Here is a 16976-nt window from a genome sequence, read left to right on the forward strand (position 1 = left end):
AGGATAGCTAATCTGTATTCAGTTTCTGGCTTTACTTTGAGACATTATACTTCATTTTTGTAGCGAAGCTAGCAGGCTAAAAACTGGAGAAGAATGATTGAAAGAAATGACTTAAATGTGCCCTGCGTAACTATGACTTTAAAATCTTAATGCTCATCAAATGAAAAACATGATATTTTCATTTAAGGGAGGGGTAAAACCAAGTTAAATTAAAACAGAAAAGTTTTAAAAGCTGCAGTAATACTAAGTCACAGTGTAGAGAAATTGGAACCAGAAATGTGCTAACACTCTGTGTTTGGAAAGCATTATATCTAAGCAGACATGCTTTATTGTGGATCTTTTTACTTACTAGTCTTTCAGAGAACAGTGTTTTTGTGAGTACTCACTCTTTGGCTTTGACAAACATTTTTATTATGAACTCATTCAGAAAGAATTGTTACGTATGTTTAACTGTATAAATCCTATTCCTTTTTTTCCATATTTCTTTCTAGAAGTTTTAGAGTATGTTTCATAATCCTCTTATTCTGTTCCACCAGCAATAAAATTAAGGAAAAACTAAAAGAATTCCTGTCTAATCTTTACGTTGCCATTAAATTCTATCTTGTTAGCATTAATTCAGAAGATACTATAGAAAACTGTATTTTGATAATATTCCATAGGATTTTTTCTTAAAGTCATTGCTTAGGATATGTTGTGGTTTGTATATTGTTTTACATTGTTTATTTTTGCATAACACTGTGGCCTTTTACTTCATTTATTTTTAAATCTTAAGCATATAGTGGAGGAAAAATTGTTATTCAGATTCAAAAAAGACAACCTGTGGGTTTTATGATTATTTCTCTTATATATGATAGTCTCAAGGTTGATTAATAGCATTTTACAGCAGTCTAGAGAGGCACTTTTGAAAAGTTCAAGCATCTGTGCTCTTATTTCTTACCCTATAGCAGGGTTTCTCAACCTCTGCACTACTGACATTTTGGATGAGATAATTCTTTTGGTGAAAGGGACTGCCCTATGCATTGTAGGACCTTTAGCAACATTCCTGCTTTCTACCCATGAAGAGCTCCCTTCTTTCCAGTTGTGACAATCAAACATTTTATATGGAGGGCACATTATATCTAATTACTGGAGAAACATTGAAATCCAACTTCTGAAATGTTCTGGGTGATAGATAGTTAAGGGTGAAGCTGTATTGGTCTTAGTATTTGCAGATGTTGTAGCTGACTGTTCATTTTTTCCCCCTCCCCATTCTGTTAGAAGCTTCTGCCAACCATGATTCATGGAATGATTTTTTTGAGCTGAGTAATCTGTGGCTTTGCAGTTTCCTTGCTTTCTTTCCTTAGCTAAATCTCTTCTAGTGTTAGCAAAGTATTTAGCACAGGAAAGATCTTTTAAAATGAAATAATACATGTAACGATACGTTTTCCAGGTAGATGATTTTAACAAACCATAAGCTTTTATGCCTGTCCTTCGTTGTGTCTTTTCTGCCTCTGTCAGGCGAACTGTAATGAAGAGCCTTATAGTTAGGAAGACACAACTGCCTTTGAACAGTCCTTTGTGAAATCTAATGGTATGGCAGCTGGTATTTAAAAACTTCTTTCCAGAGCTTTTAAAGAACATTTTCACATGTAACCATCTTCTTTCTCTACAGATCGCAACGAACGAAATAAACCAGAACACCGTTCTTCAAGGTATGAATTTACAGTATCTAATAATTCTGTGTAAAGCTTCTTATTTGAAAAGTATTGTTGGGAGGCAATGTAAGTGTCCTCTTTAGAGTTACTGTCTATTGGAATCTTCTGTGGCATTCAGAGAAGCTTCATAAGGGAAATCTTGTTCATTCTCTGAATAAAAATTTCATATAAAACTATTGACTACCTGTAAAACATGTTTTATTTTAAGAATTCCTATCAGTGACAGATATATTTTCATAAAAATTATTTTACTCTCATTTCTTTATTTTTGTGACTTATTTTCCTTCCCTCCCTGTAACCAGTATTTTTATAAGTGTGTATTGCTGTTTTCCTAATCATAAAATGAATATAGGCTCACTGTAGAAATTTAAAAGATATTTTAAAAATACAGAGCATGAAAAAAGCAGAACAAAACAAAACCCAGACTGCCTTCCATCAGCCAGCGATGGCTGGCTATTGCTAAAATTTTGGTACGTTTCTTTCTAGACTTTTAGATTATATGTGTGTATATATATTCAAATGGATTATTTTATATTTTTGTTAGGTATTTCAAGTGGCGGGGAAGGTTGTATCACTTAAGCTCTCAACCACACTGAGTGTATTTCACTAGAATTCTCCGACACTGAAGAGTACATTAAAAAATCCTTGTCAAAGTTAGAGGTGAAAAATTGTCTGATTTCTCATAGGCAGGAATGACAGGCTATATTTAATATTTTTAACCCAGTACTATGAAAGATTATAATTTTTCTAATATTAATTTCTTTTTATTCCACATTCCACCACCTTTTTAAAATATTTTATGTTGTGGGAATTGTTAATGTACTCATTGGGTTGACTGCTTTGGTAAACCAAATCCTCATTGACCTCAATCAATAAAAATATAAAATCTATAAACATTTCATTACTTAGAATAGCAATGCATTTTGTAGAAATTGTCAATCAAAATAAGTTAGTGAGACCTAATCTGAGAGAAGAATATAGCTGGGTATTTAGAATATTGACTGATTTTTGTTTTCCAGGTACAATTTACATATGTTAAAATTCATTCTTTTTTGTGTATAATCTTATTAGTTTTGACAGGCATGTACAATTATGTATCTACCACCATAATCATTAAACAGTTCATAAGATTCTTTTATTTTAGATACCTAAAGAAAAATAGCAGCCAGGCATGGTGGTTCACACCTGTAATCACAGCTACTTGGGAGGCTGAGGTAGGAGGATTGCTTGAGCCCAGGAGCTCACAACTAGCCTGGGCAACATAGCAAAACACTGTCTCATCTCTGTTAAAAATAAAAATAAGGCAATGTAAGAGAAAGGCCTTTGACAGCGTGCTTAACTGTGAGTAACATAAAGTTGGAAGAGTAAAAAATACTTAGGATGGTAAAAACAGGATCCCTAAGAACTTTGACATTCTGAAGATTGGACTGAACTGAGCAATATGAATTTTAATACGTGCAAATGCAAATCCTTAGAATGAAACACCAGTGGAACATAAAAAGATAAGGGAGATGTGACTTAGCAATATTTTTGAAAATGTCTGAAAGACTTAGTTCTTCATAAATTCACCATGAATCAAAAATCTTATGTCATTACATCTACCTTCCCCCAAAAAAGTCTGCACTGATTTGATTACACTGAAAGAAGTTTAGTGTTCAGTCTAAAAGTGGTAGCTCTAGATCATACTTTTTTTTTTTCTTTGAGACGGAGTCTCGCTCTGTATTCCAGGCTGGAGTGCAGTGGCGCAATATCGGCTCACTGCAAGCTCCACCTCCCAGGTTTACACCGTTCTCCTGCCTCAGCCTCCCAAGTAGCTGGGACTACAGGCGCCCACCACCACACCTGGTTAATTTTTTGTGTGCTTAGTAGAGATGGGGTTTCACCCGTGTTAGCCAGGATGGTCTCGATCTTCTGACCTCATGATCCACCCGCTTCGGCTTCCCAAAGTGCTGGGATTATAGGCATGAGCCACTGCACCCGGCCTAGATCATGTTTTTGATATTCTATTCAATTCGGGGTCCATAAGACCTTGAAAATTTTAAGTATGCAGTGGATTGGCTATATAGATACCACATGGGGACCTTAAAAAACAAAACAGAATCCCATGCCCCACCCCAGAGATTCTGTTTAATAAGTCTCGAATGAATCCTCAAAATCTGTATATTAAACAGTGATTCTGATGCGTAGTCAGGTTGGGGACCACTGGTCTAGAATATAGCAGCGGAGCTGGGACAGGGAAGATGAAAAAGAAGAGTAAGATAAAAGTCAAAGCTAAACCATAGGAAGACTGGTGTGAGGAATTGGGAGAACTTAACCCAGATGTAGAAGTTTGGGGAAGTGCATGGGATGGAAATGATAACTGACTTCAAACACCCAGAGGCTGATACGTGGAGGAAACTAGCAGAATTCTTCCTAATAAATACTGTTCCCTACTAAGAGGAACCCTGGCCGCTGGAGGAATGGCAGATTCTGGGTCTGGACTAAGGGAAAATCAAGATGATCCTGGACATCTAGTTGTGGTAGAAAGCTAGGAAGTGCTCAACTAATGGGGTCATGTTGAAAAGAGAGATGGTAGCATCAAGGGATTTTCACTGGCCAAATTTTGGGGTAATTTCAGTATCAAAAAAAATGATGATAATGGATCCCATGTAGAAGAAATGACAGAACTTAGAAAATCATCATTTTGTAATTCTCAAAGTAATAGTTGATGCAGGCAAAGATCATCAGTGGCAGCTAAAACTTCTGTAAAAAGTTGTTGGGAAACCAAAAGATACCAGCTGCTGTTAAAAAAAAAAAAAAAGAAGAAGAAGAAAAGGTTATTGGGAAAAGTTGTTAAAATATCACCCCATAGATCAATTTTTAATTGCAAAGGGGGAAAATTTACCATTTCAATGGAGAGACCTAGTGGTCACCATCTAAATCAAGTGGTCAACATGTATATTATCACTAGTGAGATAAGCAGTACACTTATGTAGTAGTCCTAGGAAAAAAAAAATGCTGGGAGAATATTCCAGATAACAAGAGACCAAAGAGGCCGGGCGCGGTGGCTCATGCCTGTAATCCCAACACTTTGGGAGGCCAAGGCACGTGAATCGTTTGAGGTCAGGAGTTCAAGACCAGACTGGCCAACGTGATGGCCAACTCAGTCTCTACTAACAATTAGCTGGGCATGATGGTCCACACCTGTAATCCTAGCTGCTTGTGAGGCCAAGGCGGGGGTTGCAATGAGCCAAGATCACACCACTGCACTCTAGGCTGGGCAACAGAGTGAGACTCTGTCTTGAGAGAGAGAGACCAAAGATATATTGACGACCAAATCTAATATGTGAATTAAAAAGAAAAAAACTAGGACTAAAAAGTCCCAACTTTAAAAAAGGTTGGGGAGGAGAGAATTTAAACATGGATGTTATTTTAAATAGTATTTTATTAAACATTACTTTTTAAGGTGTATAATAGAAATGTCATTATGCAGGAGAATGTGATTCTTAGGAGATATATACCAAAGTATTAATATAAGGGTGGTAGAGTTTTATGTTAGCAACTAAATCTCAATTCAGGGGGAAAAAACCCAGGATGAGCAATAAAGAAGCAGATATTGGAAACTATTAATAATTGGTGAATAGATGAAAGGCATATCGGTGTTACTTATACTGTTTCTTCAGCCTTTTTGTAGACATGAAAATTTCAAAATAGAAAGAAACAGTGGAGAGAACTGTTGTATGTGTTCCTGGGAGTCCCGGAGGACAGAATGCACCTCTGTGGGTGGAACTTGGAGGGAGATATATTTCTACACAAAATGAGGAAGAATTTCCTGACAGAGCTGGTCAAAAATGGGATGGGCTACTCTGTGAAGTAATACTGTCAAAGAAAAGCTAAACAAGCTAGCGCTGGAAATAAAAATAGAGAAGATTCACGCATGGCTAAGTCATTATTCTAGATGGCTCCAGCTCCTTGCACACTAATAGCCAATAAATATCTCTTGTGAGTCTCTATTCTGGCTGAGGATACAATAGAATATAAGAAAAAGTCTCCAGGTTGATGTAGGGTCCATTATTGTGGACTTACACTCCCAATCTCTGAGAATCTATTGACCCTAAAGTGAAGTTCCCAGTCTTTACAGTTATATTTTAGGCAATGCTGTGGTACTTTTGAGGGTATTCGGAAAGTATTCTCTGTATTTTTAATCTCTTATTTATACTTTAGTATAAACAAGTTCTTTAGTACTGTGTTACTGGTCTTGGTAACCCTGGCACTTAGTAGATTGCCTGGCCCACAATAAACAATAAATAACTGTTGAATAAATAAATGCCAAAGGTATTTTGAGGAGAGAAAGGGAAATGGCAGTATTTTTCCCTTGCAAATCAGGAAGAACCTGACTCTCAAAAGCTCGCCCACAACTATTATTGGATATGTGTGTTACAACAGCAAGAAGTGATGCCCTATAAGAAAGGGGAAATGTTTTTTTCAGGAAAGGCCTTCGTTTTCTGTCCAGGGTATCTACTGACATTGGCGGTGACCTGTTCTTCTCCTGCCATCCTCAGCTGAGCAGGGCTACCCTGCCAGGCCAGCAGTGCATCAAGCAGATTAATACCTGCTGCATCAACAGAGCAGAAAGAAGAAAATGTAAACAAAAAGTCATTTAATTTTGGTATGTTTTTCGGTTCTCAGGCCACTCAGCAACAAGAATGATGGGCTCAAAGCCCCGCAGGGATAACGGAAATGCATTTCTCTTGTTTGTGTTTTTAGAGACCACGCACTCCTATAGCTTTCATAGTAAGAGGTGAATAAATCTGGGACGTCTGCCTGTTCTTTCACTTCAGTGCTAGACTAAGAAGGAAAACATAATTCTTGTCAAGTTAAAGGAGAAGTTTTATCACATGTAGGCCAACACTAAGACCCCAAGCCAAAGGCATCCTGGGTGTTTTTTGATTACTTTGTTTTGATGTTGATTTGCTTGCTGCCGATTGATTGATATACATGTGAGAAATATCTAAGTTGTTCTTGTCTCAACCTTATTATTTTAAACACACCATTTCCCAAATTGATGTCCCACAGAACTCTCTTCTGTAGATTATTAATCAGTATGTCAAGAAATAAGTGTTAATATGCAGAAAAGCTTATGAAATGGCGAGTTAAAGAAAATTAGACATATTTCTTTACTGTGATGCTCCTCAGAGTCTTTGATACACTCAAGTACATTATAAAACTCCAAGTGAGAGCTATACTACACACCCATTTGAAAATTTAGTTGAATTTATAACTTCTTTTCCCAGACATAGTTATTAATAACATCTAGAAAAAAGTACCATGGAATGGCAGTTTGGGAAACTAATTAGAGGGAAGTAGGAGCTAAAGATAATAAGAATGTTAAGCCCTATGGCAGTCAGTGCCACGAACAGAAAATTAAGAGCTCTTTTTACCACCCCACCAGCTCTAAATAATAGATCTTGATGACTTAGGGGTCTGAATTACCACCTAATTCATCTCAAATGTTTTACCTACTACAAGGAAATATTTTACAGAAGCAAAAAAAGAAGGTGGCAAAACAAAGAACCTTAACTCTATTTCTCAAAAATTGTCATTTGAATCTTGGCCTCCCTAAAGCCTTCTTACAGTCAGCTGTCATAATCCCCTTTGATATCCATTAATAAAATTAAATGAAATTTCATTAAAAATCATAGAAGCCTATTATGGGAAGGGGGGAGGGGGGTGGTGGTATTGGGAGTTATACCTGATGTAAATGACGAGTTGATGGGTGCTGACGAGTTGATGGGTGCAGCACACCAACATGGCGCAAGTATACATATGTAACAAACCTGCACGTTGTGCACATGTACCCTAGAACTTAAAGGATAATAATAATAAAATAAAATGTAAAAAACATCATAGAAGTAAGAAAATGGAAATTCAGCAAAGTGATTCTAAAATGTGTAAGGAAGAGCAAGACTAACCAAGGCAATTTTGAAGATCAAAGAGGAGAGGTGGACTCTTGTAAGTAATTAAGACAGTTTTTTGTCAGCAAACATAGAAATAGGTTGCTGAAGCAGACTAAAGAGCCCACAGACATAGATGAATACATAGAGTTCTGTGTCACGTGATATGATAGAGGCAACATTACAGATCAGTGAGGGAAAGCAGGTGTCAACAGATGGTGCTTGAATAACTGATTATCCATATTTTTAATCTACACAGAATTTGATTTATCTTACGACATGGGATAAAAATCTAAAGAAATGAAAGAAGTAAAATGGAAACATTTTAAAGAAATGTATAAGAATATCTTTATGAGGTAGAGTTCTTAAGGTTCAACAAATACAAACCATGAAGAAAAAGATTGATAAATCTGACTATGTGAAAATTTAAAATGTATGTACATGAATACATCAGAAGCACGTGAAAAGGGGAGTAATGACTGTGCAGTACACGTAGGCGACAAAAGTTAGTATCCAGGATAAAGAAAAACTATGTATAAGGAAGAAAAAGACAAGTAAATATGGGTAGGGGACACATAAAAGATGAAACCTAAGTAACCAGTTAATATAGGAAAAGATTCTTCACCTTGCTAGGATTAAGATGTGCGCTAACGTGATAATGAGATACCATTTCACTTCCATGGAATTGGCACAGAAATCTCAAAGAATGAAAATACCAAGTACATATGAGAGTATGTAATTTGGTACAACTGTAAGGAAGACTTTATTCAGGACCATCATGGTAGGTATAGGGACAACTGCAATGAGGTTTTGCAATGGGGGAGATAGGTCGGGCTCAACTCATGAGCAAGTGGGAATTTATAGTAAAGGAGCAGGGTGTGGGGGTCAGTGGATAGAAAATTACTGAGAGGAAACATCGGGGATCAAGGGGATTAGGGCTAAGCTGACATAATAGGATTCTTGTTGAAGTCAGACCAGGGTAATTAGACATCACCAGGAGGATGGTGGGGGATTGAACCTGATCAGGTGTTAAGAGTAATCTGATATTGAAGATGAGGATTCTTGCTAAACTGACTTACTGCCAAAACTGGATTTTACAAGGAAGTACACAGATGGGACTGGGAAGAGATTCAGAATCTTTGTCAGTTCAGAGTAGCCCTGTTTGAATTAAGGATATGTAGTATGTGAGAACATGGATAAATCTCATAAACATAATTTTGGATGACAGAAGCAAGCTGTAGAAGGATAGATACAGTATAATACCATTTATATAAAGCAGAGGTCAGCAAATGGGTCAAATCTGGCCTGCCACCATTTTGTAATTAAAATTTTATAGGAACTCAGCCATGCCCATTTGCATATCATCTTGGGCTGCTTTCACATTACAACAGGACAGTTGTTACCAACAAGGACCACATGGCAAAACACAAACAATACATTGTTTGTTGTATATTTTTATGACTACATATAGGTACTAAAAGTATGAAAAGATGTGCAGAAGTCATAAATAGTGAAATTAGAATATTGATTATCAAATGGATGGGCCGGGAAAGGATCCACAGGGAGCTTGAAGTGTATCTTTACTGCTTTATTTCTTAAGCTAAGTGATAGGATTTGCAGTATTATCTATACTTTTTTAAACTCCTAGAAATTAGCTGGGCATGGTGGCTCATGCCTATAGTCCTAGCTGCTTGGGAGGCTAAGGTAGGAGGATTGCTTGAGCCCAGGAGTTTGAGACTGTGGTGAACTATGATCACACCACTGTATCCCAGCCTGTGTGACAGAGTGAGGCCCTGTCTCTTACCAAAGGAGAAAAAAAAAAACTCTGCATATTTTCATAATTTTTTTTAAAAAATGCCATCAGGAGACCTTGACTCCTATAACAGTGAAGAATATGTTTTTATAGGGCATTAGTATAAAATTGAGTGAATTCTTTTTAAAGAGAAAAATTAAATAGAGGAAATAGTCAGGAATGTTCAGAAAACAATTGATTAAATACTGTTCAGATTTTACCTCTACTTATACTCCTGCTCCCATGTCTCCTTTTACCAGAAGCATCTTGTATTTCTCTGAGAATTTTTGTCTCCTTTTTGTCACTTAAGAATTCTACGAGTATCTCATGAAAACATTTTTTTTTTCTTTTTTTTAAATTTATTTATTATTATTATACTTTAAGTTGTAGGGTACATGTGCATAACGTGCAGGTTTGTTACATATGTATACTTAGTAGTACAGAAACGTGTGGTATCTGCCTTTATCCCATGGGTGACTTAGGAGTGGTGGTTCAGTGTCTATCATAGTCTGCTTTCTATGTGTATATATAGCATATATTTAAATAATATTTAGAAAAAATGGGGCTATATGTGTGTATGTGTAGTATGTGTGCTTATATGTATGTTTGTATATCTGTATATATACATATATATGTATTTCTGTCAATTTGCCTTTTTCACTTATTTAGAAAGTATTACCATGTCAGTTTCCACTTCATTATTTTTTTAACTACTGCATAAAAATTTCCAGTGTAACCTTATTATAATTCATTTAACGAGCCCTTTATTGATAGCATTTAAGTTGTTTCCAATTCATTGCAGTTAGAAATGATGTTGCAATAAGCATCTTTATGTTCATATCTTTGTGTATAGATATGTAGGAAAACCTTTATTGTTCTTCCAAGATAGATTTTTTTTAAGTTCTTGTTTTCATTCACAATTACTTTAAGTTTTTAAATACTATATACCGTACATGTCTGTTTTCTTCCCAAATCTCAGATAGCTTCCTGGTGTTTGGTACTGTTCCAAGTTCTCTAGAGCCCATTACAACTTCCCTCCCCACAGTGTGACCTGCAATGTCACCCAGCACAGGGAGAGACTGAAACAACATGCAGAATGTTTGTAGCGCATAGTTTAGTACACTCCTAGTTAATAGTTGGTGATGTTAAAACTTAAAGCAATCATTATATCATTAAGAATTTGAAAGGGTCTTGGTTCTCTGCATTGGTATCCTGTTGTTGATCTTATGAAGATGTTGTTGAAGATTTTATTTTGACACTTAACTATCATCACATTGTGGTTTAAATAGATTAGCTAAAAGCAAAAGATTTAATTTATTTTAGCTGTTCTCTTTTCTAAGTATATCTATCAAAATACCATGCTCTGCTGAGGTTAGTTTAATACTGTAATTCTGTAGCATTTCCCTGACCATATGTTTTGATGCCTGTACCTCTATAAACTATGGCTGTGTGTAATTACTTTCTGGCATTATGTTTTCTAAGCTATAAGAGAAACATTACTTTTGCTGCAGCATCTGTAATGCCATAAACAATGTGAAACATTTCAATGTATACAGGTTTTGTGGGCGGGAAATTCTTTTGCAAAGGAAGATGTGAAAGGACCATTAACATTTTTTTGTCGTCCTGCAGAGAATACACACACACACACACACACACACACACACACACACAGAGTGTTGTTTTGTTGTGGTTTTCAGAAATGTAACTTTAGCATTTCTCCCTAGTGTGATGGGAATGAAAATGAAGCATTTATATGGTGTATCAGTTGGGTAATTGAAAAGTTTTATTGGCTGGTCTACCACTGCCATGGTACTTAGTGTGGGGCTTTCCTGAAGTTGTTTCAAATTAAACTATCAGCAGGCAGTTAACTTTGGAACAGCAGCTGGTCCTGTGTTTATTGCTTTTTCTCAAGATGGGCATGTTGGCCACCCATTTCTCAGCAGTCTAGGGCGCATGGAACTCCTGGCCCTTAAACTTTTTTCATCCTAATTCTTTCCTCTCTTCCCTTGGGTTATATTTTATATTAGTTATTTACCTTTCTGCAGTGTAATTTAGAAGTAGTTGTTTATACAGTTCTACAGAATCTCGGTTAAACAGCCTGTAGTCAGGTGAAATTTGTATACACCTTTGTGGCCCTCAGTCTGTCCTTAGGTTATGGTTTTACTCCAACTAATAAATATTCTTGTGCAAGTGGACTTTAAATTTTTATTCAAATATTTTCCCTTATTGAACACAGCATACATCACGTTCTTCAAATGTATTGATTATGACTGTATGCCACAGAAGCGTACCAGCTAATTCCTGGAAAAATCTTAGGACAGAATTGCTGAACAGTCGTTCATTAGCTCAGTCACCTCCTGTCTCATCGAAAGTAAACTGCTGTTGATCGGAATTCAGTCTTGTCCTTAAAGGTAACACCCTGGCCAGGTGCGGTGGCTCACGCCTGTAATCCCAGCACTTTGGGAGGCAGAGGTGGGCGGATCACGAGGTCAGGAGTTCGAGACCAGCCTGACCAGCATGGTGAAACCCCGTCTCTACTAAAAATACAAAAATTAACCGAGCATGGTGGCATAATCCTGTAATCCCAGCTACTCAGGAGGCTTGAGGCAGGAAAATCACTTGAACCCAGGAAGCGGAGGTTGCAGTGAACCGAGAGTGCGCCACTGCACTCCAGCCTGGGCAACAGAGCAAGACTCCGTCAAAAAAAAGGTAAAACCCTTTCCTGAAACCAGAAATCAGGCCTGGTCCCAAGAATTCAATTTCAAGGTTAGAAGTATCTTTGTTGATTAGCAGCTCCTCTGCATAATAAATCCGAGCATTCATTTCTGCCCTCGTAATAAGTTTTTGCCACTTCTAATCTCATTTTAGTGGTAGGCCATGTTTCCAGAAATGCAGAGTGAGCAAACCGGCTCTTTTGCAACACTTCTAAATGCAGCAAAATTTAAGGCAGGAATCTGAAAGGACTCGTTGGTGACCTTCCTTCCTTTTGGACAGGAGGATTGAGAATCAGTATCCTTTGTTAATTAAAAAAATAAAAAATGAAAGGAAAGTATCGATTGTTTGAAGCCTTCAGAGTAACATTGTGTCTACAATACAAACGGTCCCTCAACTATAAACCTGTTTCCTCAATATAATGTTTTTCCTTGGCACACTGCCTTCTGCAGGCAGTTCAGGGATGCTATCAAGGAATGACAGGCAGGACTTAAAGTTTATCACTATCTATTGCCCAGTAGTTTCTCTTGGTTACGGATTCTGAAGAGAAACTCTCGGTAGAAGAAGCCTTGTAGACTGAACTACGGTCTTCAAAATATTTTCATGAGGCTGGCTGTGGTGGCTCACGCCTGTATTCCCAACACTTTGGGAGGCCAAGGCAGGAGGATTGCTTGAGGCCAGGGGTTTGAGACCAGCTTGGGCAACAGAAAATTTAAAAATTAGCCAGGCATGGTGGCATGCACCTGTAGTCCCAGATACTCAGGAGGCTGAGGCAGGAGGATTAAGCCCTGAGCCCAGGAGTTCGAGGCTACAGTGAGCTAGGATTGTACCACCACACACCTGGGCAACAGAACAAGACTCTGTCAAATAAATAAATAAATTCATATTATTAATGCCTGTCTCCCTCCCACCCCCACCCAAGAGAGGATCTTGATCTGTCACCTAGGCTGGAATGCTGTGGTGCAATCATGGCTTGCTGCAGCCTTGACCTCCTGGGCTCAAGCAATTTTCCCACCTCAGCTCCCTAAGTAGCTGGGACTACAGGTGTATGCCTCCATGCCTGACTAATTTTTGTATTTTTTTTGTGGAGACAGAGTTCTACCATGTTGCCCAGGCTGGTCTTGAACTCCTGGGCTCAAGTTATCTACCCACCTCTACCTCCCAAAATACTGGGATTACAGGTGTGAGCAACCACTCCTGGTCCCAGTATCTTAAAATAAGACAGCCATGAAGTTTGCCACGTCGATTGACTCTTCCTTTCACAAACAATTTATCTGTAGCATGCAATGCTGTTTGATACCATTTTACCTACAGTAGAACTTCTTTCAAAATTGGAGCCAATCCTGTTAGATCCTACCACTGCTTCATCAACTAAATTTATTCTAAATCCTTTGTTGTCATTTCAACAATGTTTACAGCATCTTCACCAGGAATAAATTCCACTTTCTTTGCTTATCCAGAAGAAGGAACTCCTCATCCACTGAAGCTTTATCATCGGATACATCAATTTGGTCACATCTTTAGGGTCCACTTCTAATTCTAGTTCTCTTGCTATTTCCACTACATCTGCAGTTACTTTCTCCATGGGGGTCTTGAACCCCTCAAAGTCATCCATGAGGGTTGGAATCAACTTCTTCCAAACTCCTGTTAATGTTGTTACGTTGGCCTCCTTCCGTGAATCACAGATATTCTTAATGGCATCTGCAATAGTGAATCCTTTCCAGGTTTTCCATTTACTTTGCCCCAGTTCATCAGAGGAATTACTATCTATGGCAACTATGGCCTTACAAAATATATTTCTTTAATAATAAGACTTCAAAGTCAAAATGACTCTTGATCCATGGGTTGCAGATTGGATGTTGTATCAGTGGGCATGAAAACAATATGAATCTCCCTGTACGTCTGCATCAGAGCTCTTGGGTGACCAGGTGCATTGTCAATGAGCAGTAATATTTTGAAAGGAATCTTTTTTCCTGAGCAATAGGTCTCAAGAATGGGCTTAAAAATACTTAGTAAACAATGCTATAAACAGATATGCTGTCATCTAGGCTTTGTTATTCCATTTATGGAGCACTGGCAGAATAGATTTATCATAATTCTTAAGGGCCCTAGGACTTTCAACATGGTAAATGAGGCCAGATGCCCCTCACACGTATAATCCCAGCACTTCAGGCAGCCAAGGCAGGAGGATTGCTTGAGGGCAGGAGTTTGAGACCAGCCTGGGCAACATAGCAAGACCCTGTCTCTACAGAAAATAACAGTTAGCGAGGTATGTTGGCATGTGCCTGTAGTCCCAGGGAGGCTGAGGCAGGAGGATTGCCATGAACCTTGATCACAGCACTGTTCTCTGGCCTAAATGACAGAGTGAGACCTTGTCGCTAAAAAATAAAAAATTATTTAATGGTAAATGAGCATTGGCTTCAACTTAAAGTCATCAGCTGCATTAGCCTCTAATAAGGGTCAGCCTGTCCTTTGAAGTTTTTAAGCCAGGCATGAACTTCTGTCTAGCTAGGAAAGTCCTAGATGGAATCTTCTTCCAATATAAGGCTACTTCATCTACACTGAAAATCTGTTGTTCAGTGTAGCCACCTTCACCGATCATGTTAGCTAGATCTCCTCGATAACTTGCTGCAGCTTTTCCATCAGCACTTGCAACTTCACCTTGCACTTTTATGTCCTGAAGACAGCTTCTTTCCTTAAATTGCATGAACCAACCTCTACTAGCTTCCCACTTTTTTTGTGCAGTTTCCTCACCTATCTCAGCCTTCATAGAATTGAAGAGAGTTAGGACCTTGCTTTAAATTAGGTTTTGGCTTAAGGGAGTGTTGTGGCTGGGTTGATCTTCTATCCAGACCACTAAAACTTTCTTTATATCAGCAACAAGGCTGTTTCAGTTTCTTATCATTCACGTGGTCCGTGGGATAGCACATTTAATTTCCTTCAAGAATCTTTTTTTTTTTTTTTTTTTTTTTTTTTTTTATTACAGCTTTGCTAAATGTGTGGTGCAAGAGGCCTAGCTTCTGGCCTATCTCAGTTTTCGACCTGCCTTCCTCACTAAACTTAATCATTTCTAGCTTTCAACTTAAAATGAAGGAAGTGCAATTCTTCCTTTCACTTGAACACTTAGAGGCCACTGTAGGATTATGAATTGCCCTAATTTCAATATTGTTTCAAGGAATAAGGAGACCCAAGGAGAGGGGAAAAGATGGGGGAACTGCCAGGGGAACAATCAGAACACACACAGTATTTATCCATTAAGTTCACTATTTTTTTTATTTTTTTTTTATTTTTTTTTGAAACGGAGTTTTGCTCTTGTTGCCCAGGCTGGAGTGCAATGGTGCAATCTCGGCTCACTGCAACTTCTGCCTCCTGGGTTCAAGTGATTCTCCTGCCTCAGCCTCCCGAGTAGCTGGGATTACAGGCATGTGCCACCATGCCCGGCTAATTTTGTATTTTTAGTAGAGATAGTCAGGCTTTTCTCGAACTCCTGACGGCTGAGATGAGAGGGTGGGTTAAGCCTGGGAGGTCACAAGGCTGCAGTAAGCTATGATCTATACTCCAACCTGGGTGACAGAGCAAGACCCAATTTCAGAAGAAAAAACAGCAGCAGCAGCAACAAACAATTAAATTTTGTTACTACAAAATACAAAATAAAACATGCCTATTATAGAAAGTTTGTAAAAATACAAAAAAGGGAAAAAAATCACTAATAGTCAATGATAATTGCTATTAGTATATTGGTGGTTCAGTCTTTCTTTTGTGCATCCCTGGTGTACTTTAAAAAAAAAATTGGGTGGCCAGACACGGTGGCTCACACCTGTAATCCCAGCACTTTGGGAGGCCGAGGCGGGCAGATCACGAGGTCAGGAGATCGAGACCATCCTGGCTAACACGGTGAAACCCCGTCTCTACTAAAAATACAAAAAATTAGCCGGGCGTGGTGGCGGGCACCTGTAATCCCAGCTACTCGGGAGGCTGAGGAAGGACAATGGCATGAACCCGGGAGGCGGAGCTTGCAGTGAGCCAAGATGCAAGCCACCGCACTCCAGCCTGGGCGACAGAGTGAGACTTGTCTCAAAAAAAACAAAACAAAACAAAACAAAAAAACTCGGGATGGGATGTATAAACTTATTTTCATAAAACAATAGTTTATATAAACATTTTCCCATAACATGATTTTCATGGCATTTCATCATGTAGTATACCAAACTTTATTTTTCTATTATCAGACGTTTAGGTTATTTCAAGATTTTACTATTATAAATAATCCTGTAATCAGATTCTTATGCCTGTATTTTTATGGACCATCACTGATTGTCTCCTTGTGATAAATTCCTAGCAGTAGAATTAATGGAACAAAAAATATATAAACATTTTAAGGCTTTTCATATATACTACCAAATTGTCTTAATGAAGGGTTGCATTCTTACCTCTGTAACATTCTTTGAAGTTCTTCCCTTTCCCTGTGTTGTTTATGTATGAACCAGAAGAAAATGGTCCTATGCCATTTGGCCATAGCTAATAGAACTCTGTTCTAGAAGGTGTCCAATAAGACTATTGTTTCTTCCAGTGTAACTCATATTTTTATGTTAGAATGCTCAGATTTTTTTAACCCATTTCTGTTATTTTTATTTCTGATCCCAAAAGAGTGCTTTCCAAAAGGGATCTTGTGCTAATCCACAGCCTCTGGAAATCTGTATGCTCGGAGCTTTTCAGAGGCCTTTCTGAAGCCATTCAGGAGTCAGATCACCTGGATTCAAGGCATAGACACCAGTGCATAACCCTTAAGCCTGTATTTGAAATCTGGACTGTCTGTGCTCAAATTTGGGGAACTTTTAGGGTGAT

The 16976-nt window shown here is 38.0% G+C and overlaps 1 protein-coding gene across 12 annotated transcripts in view; it reads left to right on the forward strand.

The window, feature by feature from the left end:
• The window catches only part of SH3D19 (SH3 domain containing 19), a 203526-nt gene that overhangs the window by 93739 nt on the left and 92811 nt on the right, over positions 1-16976 (forward strand). For 9 of the 12 annotated variants that reach the window (XR_004182652.1, XM_031664231.1, XM_031664233.1 and 6 more), the window contains exon 2: positions 1652-1691. Coding sequence is in view for 3 of the 12 variants with exons in the window: in XM_031664231.1 (XP_031520091.1) it covers positions 1652-1691 (40 nt within the window). In the remaining 9 variants the exon portion in view is untranslated. Of the gene's footprint in view, positions 1-13; positions 1571-1651; positions 1692-16976 lie in introns of those variants that run through there. The other 3 variants (XM_031664235.1, XM_031664237.1, XM_031664241.1) reach the window with 2 other exon arrangements.

This window comes from Papio anubis, chromosome 3 (genome assembly GCF_008728515.1).
Source record: "Papio anubis isolate 15944 chromosome 3, Panubis1.0, whole genome shotgun sequence".
NCBI lineage: Eukaryota > Metazoa > Chordata > Mammalia > Primates > Cercopithecidae > Papio > Papio anubis.